Raw genomic sequence first — 15,185 nt, 5'->3', positions numbered from 1 at the left:
CTACCCTCGCACGAGCTTACTTGCTTTTAGCAACGCCTTCATTGGAAGAGGTGTTGCTAGGGGGCTACGTCCCGCCTTCCTCGACGAACCGAAGAGAGGAAACAACTCTATTCAGCCCTACCATCCGCCGCCCCCCCCCCACTCCACCCCGCGCCTCTCCGAGTGCCTGTCTGTCTGGCAGGCGGCTCCGCCAAGTCTAATCCACGCCATCGCGGAGTTTTTTTGGGGGGGGCAAGCACGGAGCAGATCGGAGGTTTGGTCTCGGTCAATGTGGGAGCCGAACTCCGCGCTGTCAGCATCGGTAAGGACGAGTCGGAAAGAGACGTTTCATTGCATCAAGTGCAGCACTGTAACCTACCTTGTCTTCTTCTCCGCCCCCCCCCCCCCTTCCCTCAGGCGGGGAAGAAATATTAGTCTAGGTTGCGTGGATCGAGATTGAAGGGAAGAAGACTGGGTCAGGGTTGGGAGAGGGTGGGGGGGTTGAAAGGAATGTCAGAAAGGGGGGCGGGCTCAGCAAATTCAGGTGATGGAGAAAAAGCCTTGCAGAGTCGATGGAGAGGGCTCTCTTTTGAAAGGAGGGAGGGCCTGCTGGGGACACAGATTGAAAGGTTGCACCTGACGAGAGGAATATAGTGAATATAGTGGGAATTTCTGAGCCAGCGAACTGTACAGCTGACCAAGGTTTACGGAGACGTTTTCACTGGAGGGGGGGGAGGGGGAAGGAGAGAAGTTTGCCACCTTGAAAGTGTTTACACCTAAAAGGATCCATCTCGTTTTGGAACAAGCGAGGTTTAACGTCCCTTAAAGTGTATAGGAAAAATGGAGATGCAACTCTGAGATGCAGATAACCATCTCCAGGACAGAATATATTCTGGCAATTAATCCCACTGTTTTTAATTTTACTTACACCAAGGGAATCTACATCCCTGAATGCTCTTACTAGGCATAAGACCCATTCAAGAGAGCCATACTTACTTTTGAGCAAATATGCTTGAGTATGTGTTCTGAGGCTGCAATACTGAATTTCAGATTATTAATAATTTGATTATCAGTATTAATGTTACATAACAGAATAAAGAATAACAGTTGGAAAGGCCTTGGGGGGGTCTTCTAGTTCAGGGGTCGTAACCTTCTGGACCTCAGGGACCACCAAACTCATAATTTTAAATCCTGTGGACCAGAGACCCTGGGAAAATCCCCCCAAAAAGTCTGCAGGAAAATTCGCCACCCCGTTTTCCTACCGGTCGATCATTCTTTATTTGGGATCACACAATACCATCTCCAGCTCTGTTCTTGGGGGGGGGGGGGAGACTTTTGGCTTCATGCAAGGAAAGCAGCAGAACTTTCTTTCTCTCCCCCAAATTCCACCAGAAATGAGTCTTTGTGAGACTTATCCTGCCGGTGCAGCCTTTGGAACAGGATGCCTTGCAGAGTCCCAAAGACTCATTTCTGGTGGAGTTTGTGGGAGAGAAAGAAAGACTTTTGCTCCTTTCCTTGCATGTAGCCAAAAGCAGAAGAAGAAAGAAGCAGAAAAAAGTAGCCCGGTGGCCAGGTCAGGTCCATGGGACTAGTGGGGCAAGTTCCCCCCTGCCCTTTCCCCTTCCCCTCACTACATCGTGTTGTTCGCAATGCAAGAGACGCAAGCCTTGTGTTCCCGCGCAGCCTGAATTAATTGCTTTGGGGGGTGTTTTGGAGGTGACATTTCTCTGCGGACCACCAAAATTTTCTCGCAGACCACCAGTGGTCCCTGGCCCACTGGTTGGTGACCACTGTTCTCGACCAACCCCCTGCTTAAGCAGTAACCTTGTACCATCTCAGACAAATGGTTGTCCGATCTCTTCTTAAAAATCTCCAGTGTTGGAGCATTCACAAACTTCTGGAGGCAAGTCATTCCACTGATTAATCGTTCTAATTATCAGGAAATTTCTCCTTCTAGGTTCTAGGTTGCTTCTCTCCTTGATTAGTTTCCATCCATTGTTTATTCTGCCTTCAGGTGCTTTGGAGAATAGGTTGAACACCTTCTTTGTGGCAGCCCTTAGACACTGGAACACTGCTATAACATCACCCCTAGTCCCTTTTGTTAAACTAGATATACCAATTTCTGCAATTGTTCTTATGTTTTAGTTTTCAGTCACCTTATCTGTATTGCTCTTCTCTACACTCTTTCTAGAGTCTTAACACCTTTTTAATATTGTGAACAAAATTAACTATGCCAATAGTTATCATTATCATTACTTATATATTGCAAAATAATAGGTATGGTATATGGTTTGACATTATTCCCCACTGTTCAAACAAGCTGTATTATTTTCAAATACATAAATTGAGAAGAACGGTTTCTTACTGATCCTACATTTGCTGTTCTTGAGTGTATCATGTTGAGCATGTGTTTACTTAAACCATAGTTCACCGTTAGCCACAGTTCACATACTTTTCAGGTAGGGCTCTTGAAAAATCTTGGAACATAACTGTACAGAAGGCACAATTTTAATTCAAAAGAAAATGAATGAATCCTATCTGAGATAGTTCATTCTAGCCAGCCAAGTGTGGGATCCACCAGTGCAACTATACACCAAGTTAAAATAGTCTTTTTATGCCTGACAGGTGAAATAAATTTTACACATAATTGATCTTGTGCACAGTGCAGCATAAATATTGTATGCCGTTTCTAGACTATGATTCTAGAAAATGTATAAAACAGGTTTGTTACATTTTGGCAACAAGTGAGTGGCCTATTAAAGTATATACTGCAAAACCTAGAAGTATGACAAAATAAAGTTTGATTTTTCACTTTAAAATTAAATTGCTTTAGTTAATTTACATAATTAATATTGATGCATTTAATAAATTTTCCCCTTTGTTACATTAATAAATCACAGATTTTGGAGAGACTCTGTCTCTGAATCCAAATCCTTGGATGCCATTGGTTGGGTATCCCTGATCTTGATTTTTAACCGACAATAAAATATACCCTCAGGTTGAATGACCATTTAAAAAAAAACTATCCTGAATTATCAGAGAACCTTATACTTTCCACAGATCATGTCACTTTACCATGGATTTTTTTTTAGTGTTCTGATTTTTGTGTTGTTTTGCTATGAAATCTTGATTTATCAAATAACAAAGTTTAAATAGAAGCATGCTTTCATTTATAAGATATTTTGTATTTATGTTAATTATATATTCTCCAGATATCAAGTAATTAACATATCAGATTTAGAAAATATGGTTTTCAAGCATCTACAGAGAGATGGGGAACAGGTAGGGAAAGAACCTAGGAGTGCTAAAAGCATTTGACCTCAGTTTTAAATAAGGGACAAGGTTCACATTCTGGGCTTCAGGAAAAATAAACAATTAGATTAATATCATATTTATCTATAGTTGATATTGCCACTGTGGTTGTATTCTAGAAACAAATTATCCAGAATTCAGGAAGCGATGAGATAGATACATCACCTTCAGGTGGTTTCAGTTGTTTCAAGTTAATGATCACAAATTTGATAATAGATACCAGAAATGATAAGAGCTTCTGTGTAGTTAAATATTCTGAACTTTCTTGAATTATTCTTTATGGGTACTAATAATTATTTTTTAATACCTACCCTATATTATCCTAGCTATGAAGACCTTATCTTCCCTGATTCCTGCCTAAAGGCTAGCCATAAAAGCTTCATTAGGAAAATTAGATTATATTTTGGCAAGCAAGTACTGCTATTTAGAAACTAGAAATGAAAACACCGTAATTCACTTTGGCCATGATTTTCTTTTCCTTAATATTATTATCAAAGCAGCCATTCAAAATGACATTTGTTGATAGTGTACATCAGTTGGGCATGCAGCTGCTAATGGATCAAGAATCGGTATAAGACATTAGAGATCTCAATTACTACTAGAAAGGCACATTGTTCATCAGTGAACCTCTTTTTTCCCTTTCATCAAGGTTTTCAATGAACAATTGTTGTATTGCATTTCCCAATATAACATATCTTCTTTCATTAATACAATAATTTTTAAACAACTTTTTTCTTTTTCCTGGCCATTTAAACCAAAATCATTAAATATTTTGATATGAAATTAACAATTTAAAATACAGATAGTTTAGGTAAGAAAATCTTGAAATATTCCATCAATTTCATGGGTAACAAAAATTATTTTGTTAAAAAATCACTCCTGTTATGTTCAGTGATAGTGATTCTGTGGAAAACATGCTAGGATTCTAGCTCATAAAGGTATTTATTTTTTTAAAAAAAATTGACAGCAGCAACAATTATGTAATAAATCAGAAGCTAGTCTGACAATGTTTTAGCTGAAGTGAATTTCTAGTACTAATTTTCCAAAGGAAGAAAAGGAAGTTAGGTTTGCAAAGCAGTCAAATATGTCTGCTTAATATTTTACTATGAGGCTGAAATATGACCTGACAGCTGAGTGGATTTAAGCTGATACTGTATGAAGACTACTTTTTCAACCCTTTGTCATACTTTCATGTTTGTCCAGAATGGATGTGCTCTTTTTCCAGTTTCTTCAGTGGGAGTCTTTTCTCTTTTGTTTTAATACGAGAAATGTGATTTCTAAAACAACATACACACAATTGCAAAAAAAAAATTTTTTTTTTTTTTGCAAAATGTAGGGATAAAACAAGAAAAAGACCCCTATTCATCTTACTTTTCTTAGGCTACCTGTCTTTGCTAGATGTCAGCAAACAATACAATAATAACCTCTCTTTTAGGATTTATTTGTACTCTGGTTCTGAACAGAAATGTCTTTTGAGGATAAAGAACTCTGGAACATCTAAACCAGGGGTGTCCAACCTTGGCAACTTTAAGACTTGTGGACTTCAACGTTCCTCAGCCAGCAAAACTGGCTGAGGAACTCTGGGAGTTGAAGTCCACAAGTCTTAAAGTTGCCAAGGTTGGACACCCCTGATCTAAACCATTTGTGCTAATATGTTCTTTGAAAAAAAAACTTTTTCTCCCAAGGAAACCAAGAAATCCATGACAGGCTTTAAAGATATATGCTTTCTGACCAATTAGGGGAGGTGCCAGTTAAATAAAACTTTTGTGATTAAAATGATTGCTCTAGAAGCTGCTTAAAAATAAAAAAAATAGTTTCACATAGTGGTGTACAAAATGTGTTTTGATCTATATCAGGTAAGAAAAGTATTTTGAGTGACAGTGCTGTGAGGATTTTGATAGTATTCATATTATTCCATGAAATATTCAAGCTCTATATTCTTGCATTTGAAATAAGGGTTGAAATAAAATAGACTGCTCAAAAAAATAAAGGGAACACCAAAATAAGACATCCTAGATCTGAATGTATGAAATATTCTTATGAAATAGTTTGTTCATTACATAGTTGAATGTGCTGACAACAAAATCACACAAAAATTACCAATGGAAATCAAATTTAGCAACCCATGGAGGTCTGGATTTGGAGTTACACTCAAAATTAAAGTGGAAAAAACCACTACAGGCTGATCCAACTTTGATGTAATGTCCTTAAAACAAGTCAAAATGAGGCTCAGTAGTGTGTGTGGCTTCCACGTGCCTGTATGACCTCCCTACAATGCCTGGGCATGCTCCTGATGAGGTGGCAGATGATCTCCTGAGGGATCTCCTCCCACACCTGGACTAAAGCATCCCCCAACTCCTGGACAGTCTGTGATGCAGTGTGGCATTGGTGGATGAAGCGAGACATGATGTCCCAGATGTTCTCAATTGGATTCAGGTCTGGGGAATGGGCAGGCCAGTCCATAGCATCAATGCCTTCGTCTTGCAGGAACTGCTGACACACTGCAGCCACATGAGGTTTAGCATTAGGAGCAACCCAGGGCCAACCGCACCAGCATATGGTCTCACAAGGGGTCTGAGGATCTCATCTCGGTACCTAATGGCAATCAGGCTACCTCTGGCGAGCACATGGAGGACTGTGTGGCCCCCTAAAGAAATGCCACTCCACACCATTACTGACCCACTGCCAAACCGGTCATGCTGGAGGATGTTGCAGGCAGCAGAACGTTCTCCACGGCATCTCCAGACCCTGTCTCGTCTATCACGTGCTCAGTATGAACTTGCTTTCATCTGTGAAGAGCACCTGGTGCCAGTGGCGAATTTGACAATCTTGGTGTTCTCTGTCAAATGCCAAACGTCCTGCACGGTGTTGGGCTGTAAGCACAACCCCCACCTGTGGATGTTGGGCCCCCATACCACCCTCATGGAGTCTGTTTCTGACTGTTTGAGCAGCCACATGCACAATTGTGGCCTGCTGGAGGTCATTTTGCAGGGCTCTGGCAGTGCTCCTCCTGTCCCTCCTTGCACAAAGGTGCAGGTAGCGGTCCTGATGCTGGGTTGTTGCCCTCCTACGGCCTCCTCCACGTCTCCTGATGTACTAGCCTGTCTCCTGGTAGCGCCTCCATGCTCTGGACAGTACGCTGACAGACACAGCAAACCTTCTTGCCACAGCTCGCATTGATGTGCCATCCTGGATGAGCTGCACTACCTGAGCCACTAGAGTGAAAGCACCACCAGCATTCAAAAGTGACCAAACCATCAGCCAGAAAACATAGGAACTGAGAAGTGGTCTGTGGTCACCAGCTGCAGAACCACTCCTTTATTGGGGGTGTTTTGCTAACTGCCTCTGCTTTCTACCTGTTGTCTATTCCATTTGCACAACAGCATGTGAAATTGATTGTCAATCAGTGTTGCTACCTAAGTGGACAGTTTGATTTCACAGAAGTGTGATTGACTTGGAGTTACATTGTGTTGTTTAAGTGTTCCCTTTATTTTTTTGAGCAGTGTATTTTGGTTGTCCTACTTTCAAGAGCCAATAGAGAACTCATGTGCACATGTAGTGAATACATACAGCATATTAAATAATGTGATGGATCTTTAAATAGAGTGGAAGTCAGTGAACTTGCAAATTGAGGGAGAAGGCAACTTTCACCAATTCCCCTTTCTTTCTGCTATCTGTGGGATTAAATTGTAAAATTCACAAGATCAAAGTGGAGGTGTTCAGCCATAATGCACAGTGCCACGTTTGCCAATAACCAAACACAGCATATCAGCACAAACATCTCATACCAACCATCAAACACAGTGGTGAAGGGGTGATGATTTGGGCTTGTTTTGCAGCCACAGGACCTGGGCATCTTGCAGTCATTGAGTCGATCATGAACTCTTTTGTATACCAAATATTCTAGAGTCAAATGTGAGATCATCTGTCTGATAGCTAAAGCTTGACCGACATTGTGTCATTCAGCAAGACAACGATCCCAAGCACACCAGAAATCGGAATGGCTGAAAAAGAGAAGAATCAAGATGTTGCAATGGTCCAGTCAAAGTCCAGACTTCAACCCTATTGAAATGCTGTGGTGGGATCTCAAGAGAGCTGTGCATAAACAAGTGTCCACAAATTTCAATGAACTGAAGCAATGTTGTAAAGAAGAATGGGCCAAAATTCCTCAACAACAATGTGAGAGATTGATAAAATCATACAGAAAACTATTACTTACTTCAAGTTATGGCAGCTAAAGGTGGTTGTGGGAACTATTCAAGCACAAGTGTATTTAATTTCCATTCTCCATTTTGGCTTTCTTTTTGTAAAATAAATGATAACATGGTGTACATATGTCATGTGTTGTTATTCATCTAAGGTTGTATTTACCTACTTGTAAGAACTGCTAAGACCAGATGATTTTTATTATGATACATAAAACCATAGAAACCAAAGAGGGTGGACTTACTTTTTCACATGACTATGACTAAATTCTATTGTACTATTCTTTTGTACATAAATGCAAAATCACTCATTTGCTCTCTCTTTTTTTTTTCTTAGTTTATTAAAGGCAGCAATGGAACGATTTGATGTAAAGCCACCTCCTTCCCGGAGCCGTTCAAAGACTGCTTTATATGTGACCCCTCAGGATCGTGTGACTGAATTTGGCAGTGAACTGTATGAAGACGGGGGAAAACTCTATTGCAGTTTTTGCAACGTAGTTCTGAATCATGTCCGCAAGTCTGCAATCAATGATCATCTCAAATCCAAAACACACACCAAACGTAAGGGAGAGTTTCAAGAGCAAAGTGTCAGAAAGAAACCACGGACCCTGACTGCCTCTCTGCAGTGCAACAGCGCAACCCAGACAGAGAAACCCAGTGTAGTCCAGGACTTTGTAAAAATGTTTCTGGAAGCTAGCATTCCCCTTGAGAAGGCTGATCACCCCGCTGTACGAGCATTTCTCTCTCGCCATGTGAAGAATGGGAACTCCATACCCAAGGCTGACCAGTTGAGGAAAATCTATTTGTCTGACGGGTTTACAAATCAGCTTATTAAATCTGAAGAACACTGAGAGGAAAGCCACTTGGTTCTAGGTGTCAAGTGTTACAATTGCATAGCAGTGATGTGGTTTATTTTTATATTCATGCACCTGCAATAGGTTTTGTATTGTAAAATGACAATCTGTCTTGGAATGCAGTGGTGTACAACCAAGGTTGATGGCTATAGAATAAGAGCTTAGCACTAGGTTGCTGAACTTGGGGGGGAGTGGCAAGTAGGTGCCATATTGCTTAGTTTGTAATCCCAGTCTTTAATACCGTAGAAAACTTCCTCCAATTGTTTCTTTTACAGTATGATATTTGTAAGTGAACAAATTAGGTATGTTTACCCCCAAGTGTTTAATTTAGGGCTTTAGTATTAAAAGTGTCTTATATGTCTCTTATTTATTAGGCCCATATTCTTTGTATACATTTATCTTCAATTTAACTGTATTTAGAGTTTTTGCAGTATTCTTGAACTTTGATTTTCATTGCAGTTGTCACAGTTCTCCTGTGCAAACAGCTATTCAAAGCTTGCTTTTTTGTTTGATTCTCTGTAATTCCATACAGCCTAAAGTAATCCACTCTTGGGAAACCCACATAAGTGCCAATGCACTTTACATTGGAGGCAAAGCATAGCACCTGCATTTAGATTTTTATTTTCATGGTCCTTGGCTTGGATATAAATGGATTTCCTGAAAGCAAAAATGTATGACGCACTTGACAGGAGTAAAGAATGGTTTTGCAAGATTTTAATTATACTACAATTAATCAGAAGAAGTTGTAGACGCTGAGTATATACAGTATATCAATACTGTAAGCAGTTACTTATCAATGGCAGGGGTTTGCAGATAATGCCTCTCTCAAATGTTATTTTCTGACATGCTATTTCTATTTCTTGAAGAAATAGAATTGTCCTGAATATTTTTAATCCATTTGAATATTTAATATGTTTGAACATTGCTTCAGTTTGGATCTGTGTAAATACCATGTCAGAAACAGATTTGCTGATACTTTTACTTAAATACATGTTTCCTTTTCTTGTTTGAAATTCTTTACTGGGAGCATATGATGATTGATAATTTAACTCTTGATTAAAATGTTATTCATGTGTTACTAGCTGCAAAGTATAATTTTGCCCAAGTTAAGCATGATTTAAATAGTGCTTAAATCCTAATGGTTTAAATTATTATATAACACGTGTTAACTTAGATCATGCCCCAGTTAATTAACTATTTTACAGTAAATTAGCAAAAGAAACAGCAGTTTCTTATGACTGGTATGCTTACAATTACTAAAATGAAAATGTGCACTCCATTCCAATGAGGGAAAATACAATGGAACTTTTCACTATTGAGATCCTATTTGAATTAGATCATGCATTATTGTCTTAGCCTTGAATATTTTTCTTTCTTTGAATTCAAATTGATAGACCACAAGCTAAGTGGCTACATTGTTGCACATTTGAAATGTCCATCAAGTTCATAACAAAGCTTAAAATTAATAAAGGTCTAAGCTCTGCTTGGTTTATTAAAGTCTGGTGCTTATACAAATTGTTCTCTGACTTTTTACAAGGAACTGCTTGGCATATTAAAAATTGCAACTTTCATCTTTAATTGACAGATTTGTATAGAAATATTAAGCATGTCTTTTTTGTAAGAGTAAACCCCAGAATGAGTCATTCTATGGGGGAAGTTATTAATAAGTCATAATTAAATTTTTATCCATTAATTTCAATGATGTTGTTTGTAAGTATTATTAAGTCTGAATATCGCCTAAACTTTCTTCTAATTTTGGAGGAGCTTCTAGCTTTCTTTATTCACAAAAATCCTTTTCTTTTCTATGGTTTGTGCTTTTTTATTTCTTGTCAAATTACTCTAAATTTTGCAAAAAATGTAAAATTGCTTAAACTTATCCATCAAAGCTTGGGAAAAAATGAGATTGTGCTTCCTTACCTGAACATTAGTAAGCCTTAATTTACTTACTTGTACCTGGAAAATAATTTCTATAAAAAAAGTGCTAGCACGCATAAGTCATATGATAGCATAATAAACAAGGCCTGCTAAAAGTTATTTTTTTGAATTCCTAAGACTACTTGTTGAGTTTTAAAATATGCCCATAACTGTATTAATTTGCAGGAGTGCATTTCAATTTTATAAACAGGTCTGTCATTGTAAAACTGAGGATTAGATGAGTTCCTCTTCCTACAAACTAAGCTTGCTATAATAAATTAAAATTAGGAAGATGTCATACTTTTTATCTAAAAACAGCACTATCTGAACAATATGTAGGATTTTGTTTTTGTTTTGCAGACTTGACTGTCTGATACTTAGTTTTGTACAGATTTTTCTTTGCTTATCTAATGAAACTTATGTTAGTTTAAATAGGGGACTGTAATGCATCATCAATGGATGTGTATTTCTTGTCTGCCTCATTCATAAATATGTTCTGTATGAAGGTTAGTAACAGAGTAGAGGCCCTATATGTAATGCAATGGAAAATGCATGTTTTAAATTTCATAGGATTATATCATTCTGCTACTTTGCTATTTCCATTTGCAATCTTGTACATTAACAAGGAAGCCTTTTGTGTTTGTATGTTTTCTTTTCACTCTTCCAGCTAATGTGCAGAATAGTAGTCCATATATCTTCCCAGGCTTCTCAAATGGTTTGCCACAAAGTGATTTATAACTTACTCATGGTAGGTTACAAAAGTGTAAAAAGACTGCAGCCAAATGGGGGGGAAGTAAAATTGTCCTTTAATCTGTATGAATAGTAAAAATCATGACCGGAGACTTTACACATTTTTTTTAAAAAATACCATTTTAAATGTGCAAAATGAAACTTTTGTTGGAAATGAGATCCAAATAAGCAAACAATCAAGATTTTACTTGTACCAGCTTACCGATCAACTATATGGACAGAAAAGATCAAGGCTGCAGTCTTCTGCTTGAGTACTTGAAAGTACTTGTTTTAGATTTTCTGTGAAATGTGCTTCCAAATAAATTGCATAATATCAGGCTACAGATATGTAATTTTTAGGCATAAGGTTATATCTGGCAATTCGTTGTTTATGGTGGTTCACTCTAGTATGTGTTCAAGTCAAGCTTATATTCAGGTTTTCTTACAGCTGAAGTAAGTGCATATATGCACATCTGTGTGGGAAAGACAAATGTTAGGATTTTTGAAAATACATTGAATTAAGCAACTTCATAATCATAATGTTGGATATAAGCATGGCATTCAGAATATCCTGAATGGGCAAATGAAGATAGTAATAATGGTCTGTTGAATATAGATTTAGCTTTACTCCCAGAAAATCAATGGGTCTTGGTCATTGCTTGCTTTTCACATTTATTTCAATAGAATTTAAGTATAGCCAAAAGATAGTACAAGTCTAATAAGAATTAAGGTGCAATAAATTTAGATGAGCTTCCTTACGCATACATGTGGAACTATTCTGAATTGGTCTTCAAATATTTGATGCCTACCTGATCAGTTTAAAATGATCTTTTAAAAAACTAATTTCTAATGCCAACTTTCAATCCTAATACTGGACTGAAAAAAGTTTACCCAGTCACTTTATTATAAAAAGTCTTTTTTTCTAGCTAAGGAATGTTCTTACAGCAACATCCAACATTTTAACACATATTTTTGAGAGTTAATCAATTGCAACCATACAAAATTTAACTGCTAAATTCTTAACTTGATTCTGTGTCTCTGGTAACTTTTTTTCTTTGAACAAAATAAGGAACATAATTATAATGTAATAATAGCATTTAATTTATAGATGCACATTGTATGAATCTTGCTATCCTTTTTTACTATTCCATATTTGAATTTGCTGCTAGGGTGATTTTTTGTTTGTTTGGTTTGTTTTTGGGTTTCCTTATGCATGTTGCGTATTCATTGGCTTTATGTTTTAATGCTCTGTGTTAACTTTACAGAATAAAACATTTTAAAGTAAAGACTACTTGAAGCAAAATGTTATATTTAGAAGCATCAAAGTACTAATGATTTTTTCTCTCTGTTCGATTGCTCTTTGTATATTTGAATGGAAGTATAATTAATTGTTTTGCTTCATTATATTAGGAAAAGGTTGGTTACATTATTGACTATAATGACACTAGCCTGAATTGTATTTTAAAGTTGCACTTCAAAAATAGTTCAGGTAAATATGGATTTTTCCATCCCAGTGCTCTGCAAGTTTTGTTTTTATAATATTAGACTAAGAGTTAGTGTTTGGTCCGAGGCAGATTGGCAGCCTCAAAAAGAAGTAGGGATGACCACAGATTTCCTTACATATAGCTCAATGTTAAGTTCTTTTTTAAATTGTTTCTCTGAAGATGGTTAATTAGTAACCACTTTTTCTTCTGCTCTACTGTGTCCATTTATCCAAGACTACCCAGCCAAATCCCTGCAATTTTCCTGGCAAGGTTTTTCAGAAGTGGTTTGACATTGCCTCCTTCCTAGACCAAATGCTACAAGAATAAACAGAAGCAATATTATGAATGGCCAACAAGGATCCTTCCTCATGAAAGCGGTACTGATTTGAGGATATCGCCTTCTTCCCCTCAGATGATGCCAAGAAGCTTCTGGTGGTCTGTACATGCAGAGCCAATGGAAAGTAGTTTCCTCTGAACTTGAAAGCAGGTGGTTCTCCCTGAACACAATGATATCTGAGATTATTCATGAACTAGAGATCATTTGCACATTCCTGTTAATTACTCCACATTGTAAGAATTAGCAAGAATAGCAACTTGGTTTTTGGATACTTCTCACATGTTCAAAAAGCAATAAATATCAGATTCCCTGAGAAATTCTTTCAGATCACCATCTAGCATCAAATTGAAATTTTTAGCCTAGGGGTTTTAATAAAAAGCGCAGAAAGTTACAAAATAATTACACTTTGCAGTTCTCCAATAGAGTTCTGCCAGATGTTTTTTTCAAAATGAATGGAATTATAACTAACTGCCTACAGATGGCACTGTTTTGCAGATAATGTCTTTATTTTAATTGCTTTTTTTAGTTGAAAGTGTCTTCCTTTTACCAGTATTAAATTATTTGAAAGGCCATATTATGCAAAGAGTTTCAAAACTCACCTCTTGTAGCATGAAAAGAATACTTCCATAGCTCATCCTAGAATCTCAGGTGGATTTCTTCCTGCGCATTATCCCCACATAGTAAGGATCCTAGAAACGTTTTAAAGTAATATTTGTTTTACTGACAATAGTTTATATAGCTTGTCAGTTCCCTTGAGAGGACTATGTTCCTTCAAATAGCCAGGCCCAATGCCATGCAGGACTTTATAATTAATAACCACGTCTTGAATTGCAATTGGGCACAGACTGGCAACCAATGCAGTTTCTGTAGCAGCAACAATTTCTTAACTCTTTTTTATGCAAATGAGAATTTGGTCCTTTGCCTTCATCCATGTTCAATCCCTGTATTCTTCCCTGTCATTTCCATAGTTTCCAACCTCATTATTTTACTCTTAATATACAGATAGACAAACAATTTTCTCTTCCTTGACAAAAGTTTTAATAAGACAGAATAAAAATTATGTGTAATACAAAGTTACTCTTGCATGTAATTGCCAACATACATAAAAATGCCAAGTATTCGGCTTGGTTCGGTATTTTCCCACGTCATTGTAGTTGTTCTTTTAAAGTTGTAGCAACGTTTCAGCAGAATCTCATCTGCCATCATCAGGCTTCTGTATTGTGTGTCGTCTGTGGGTCAGACTTTTACAGTGGTTTCAGATTTAAATTTGGGGCAGCCTATTGCTGTGCCAGAAAACTCTCCTCCTTTGGAACTTTTAGGCAAGACATCTCAACAGCTTCATATTTAAGTATATATGTAGAGAATGATGAAAAAACCATTTTCCATAGCTGATAATAATATCATATTTGGCATCCTCATAATGCCATGCAGACAGATTTTATTTGTAATAATAGAATTTTAGGATTGAAAAGTTGGAAGAGAATCATCTATGCCAACCTGCTGCAATGTATAGGAAAATCCCTTATACTATCCACGAGGAAACATTTTCCATTCTTAAAAATCTACAAAGATGAAGGGCTCACAACTTTCATTTTGGTGATATTTAATCAAATTAGAGTTGATATTTTATTGGAAGAAAGTGGTACCATTTAGAGAGAGAAAATATTTAGAAGACAGAAGGGATTTTTTTTATCATTAGCCCTTCTAACTGAGAACCTTCTATGTGGAAATACTGACACAGTAAATCAATGAAATGACTAATGGTGCAGTGGAGGCTTGCAAATTTACAAATTGTTTTAATTGATTTCTGTGCAAGTGACATAATATTCATGGGAACAGAACTATACAATATACTACTGCCTTGTGCTTGATGTATTTGTGTTCTCATTTGACAAGTTTCTGGCTTGCAGTACTGTACAGTTGCCAGCAACAGGTTGGTATAATTAAGGTAAAAGAGCCTGAATGCAAAATTGCCACAGGCCAGCATTTGTAGTTTGAAAGACAATGGGGGTCTACCATCATGACAAGCAAAGCAACAGCTGTTCTTTTATTTTTGTGAAGACAGGAAAGAGATGTGTGTTTAAGCATGGAACAGCAAAGGAAGAATCACAAAGCCCATTAATGGCCAGGAAGAAAGCACTGGTTGTTGACCACACTCTGAATTCAGATATAGTTCAGAAAGTGTAAGCAACAGCTGGCTAACAATTCCTTGTGAGTGCTAAATTCAGAAACGTCTATACATGCCCTCATTAATAGCATTCTGATATCTGAATAGACCTTAAAGTAGTTGATCCAGCCCACGTTTATTTTGTGCACATTTCATATTGGATTTGTCATGCTGAATTCAGAAGTTTTGGAAAATAAGGCTTGT

General features: G+C 37.3%; 1 protein-coding gene across 1 annotated transcript; it reads left to right on the top strand.

Annotated features, from left to right (window-relative positions):
• Positions 1–162: 162 nt before the first annotated feature.
• Positions 163–10,049, top strand: CGGBP1 (CGG triplet repeat binding protein 1). Its single transcript, XM_026664002.2, has 2 exons — positions 163–301; positions 7,834–10,049. The coding sequence occupies exon 2, from the start codon at positions 7,850–7,852 to the stop codon at positions 8,345–8,347; it is 498 nt and encodes a 165-aa protein (XP_026519787.1). The 5' UTR covers positions 163–301; positions 7,834–7,849; the 3' UTR covers positions 8,348–10,049.
• The last annotated feature ends 5,136 nt before the right edge of the window (positions 10,050–15,185 follow it).

This window comes from Notechis scutatus, chromosome 5 (genome assembly GCF_049901735.1).
Source record: "Notechis scutatus isolate UNSWTSFEM ecotype Mainland chromosome 5, rNotScu1.2, whole genome shotgun sequence".
Lineage (NCBI taxonomy): Eukaryota > Metazoa > Chordata > Lepidosauria > Squamata > Elapidae > Notechis > Notechis scutatus.
The sequence above is the reverse complement of the archived record's forward strand: the minus strand, read 5'-3'. Positions and strand labels throughout refer to the sequence as shown.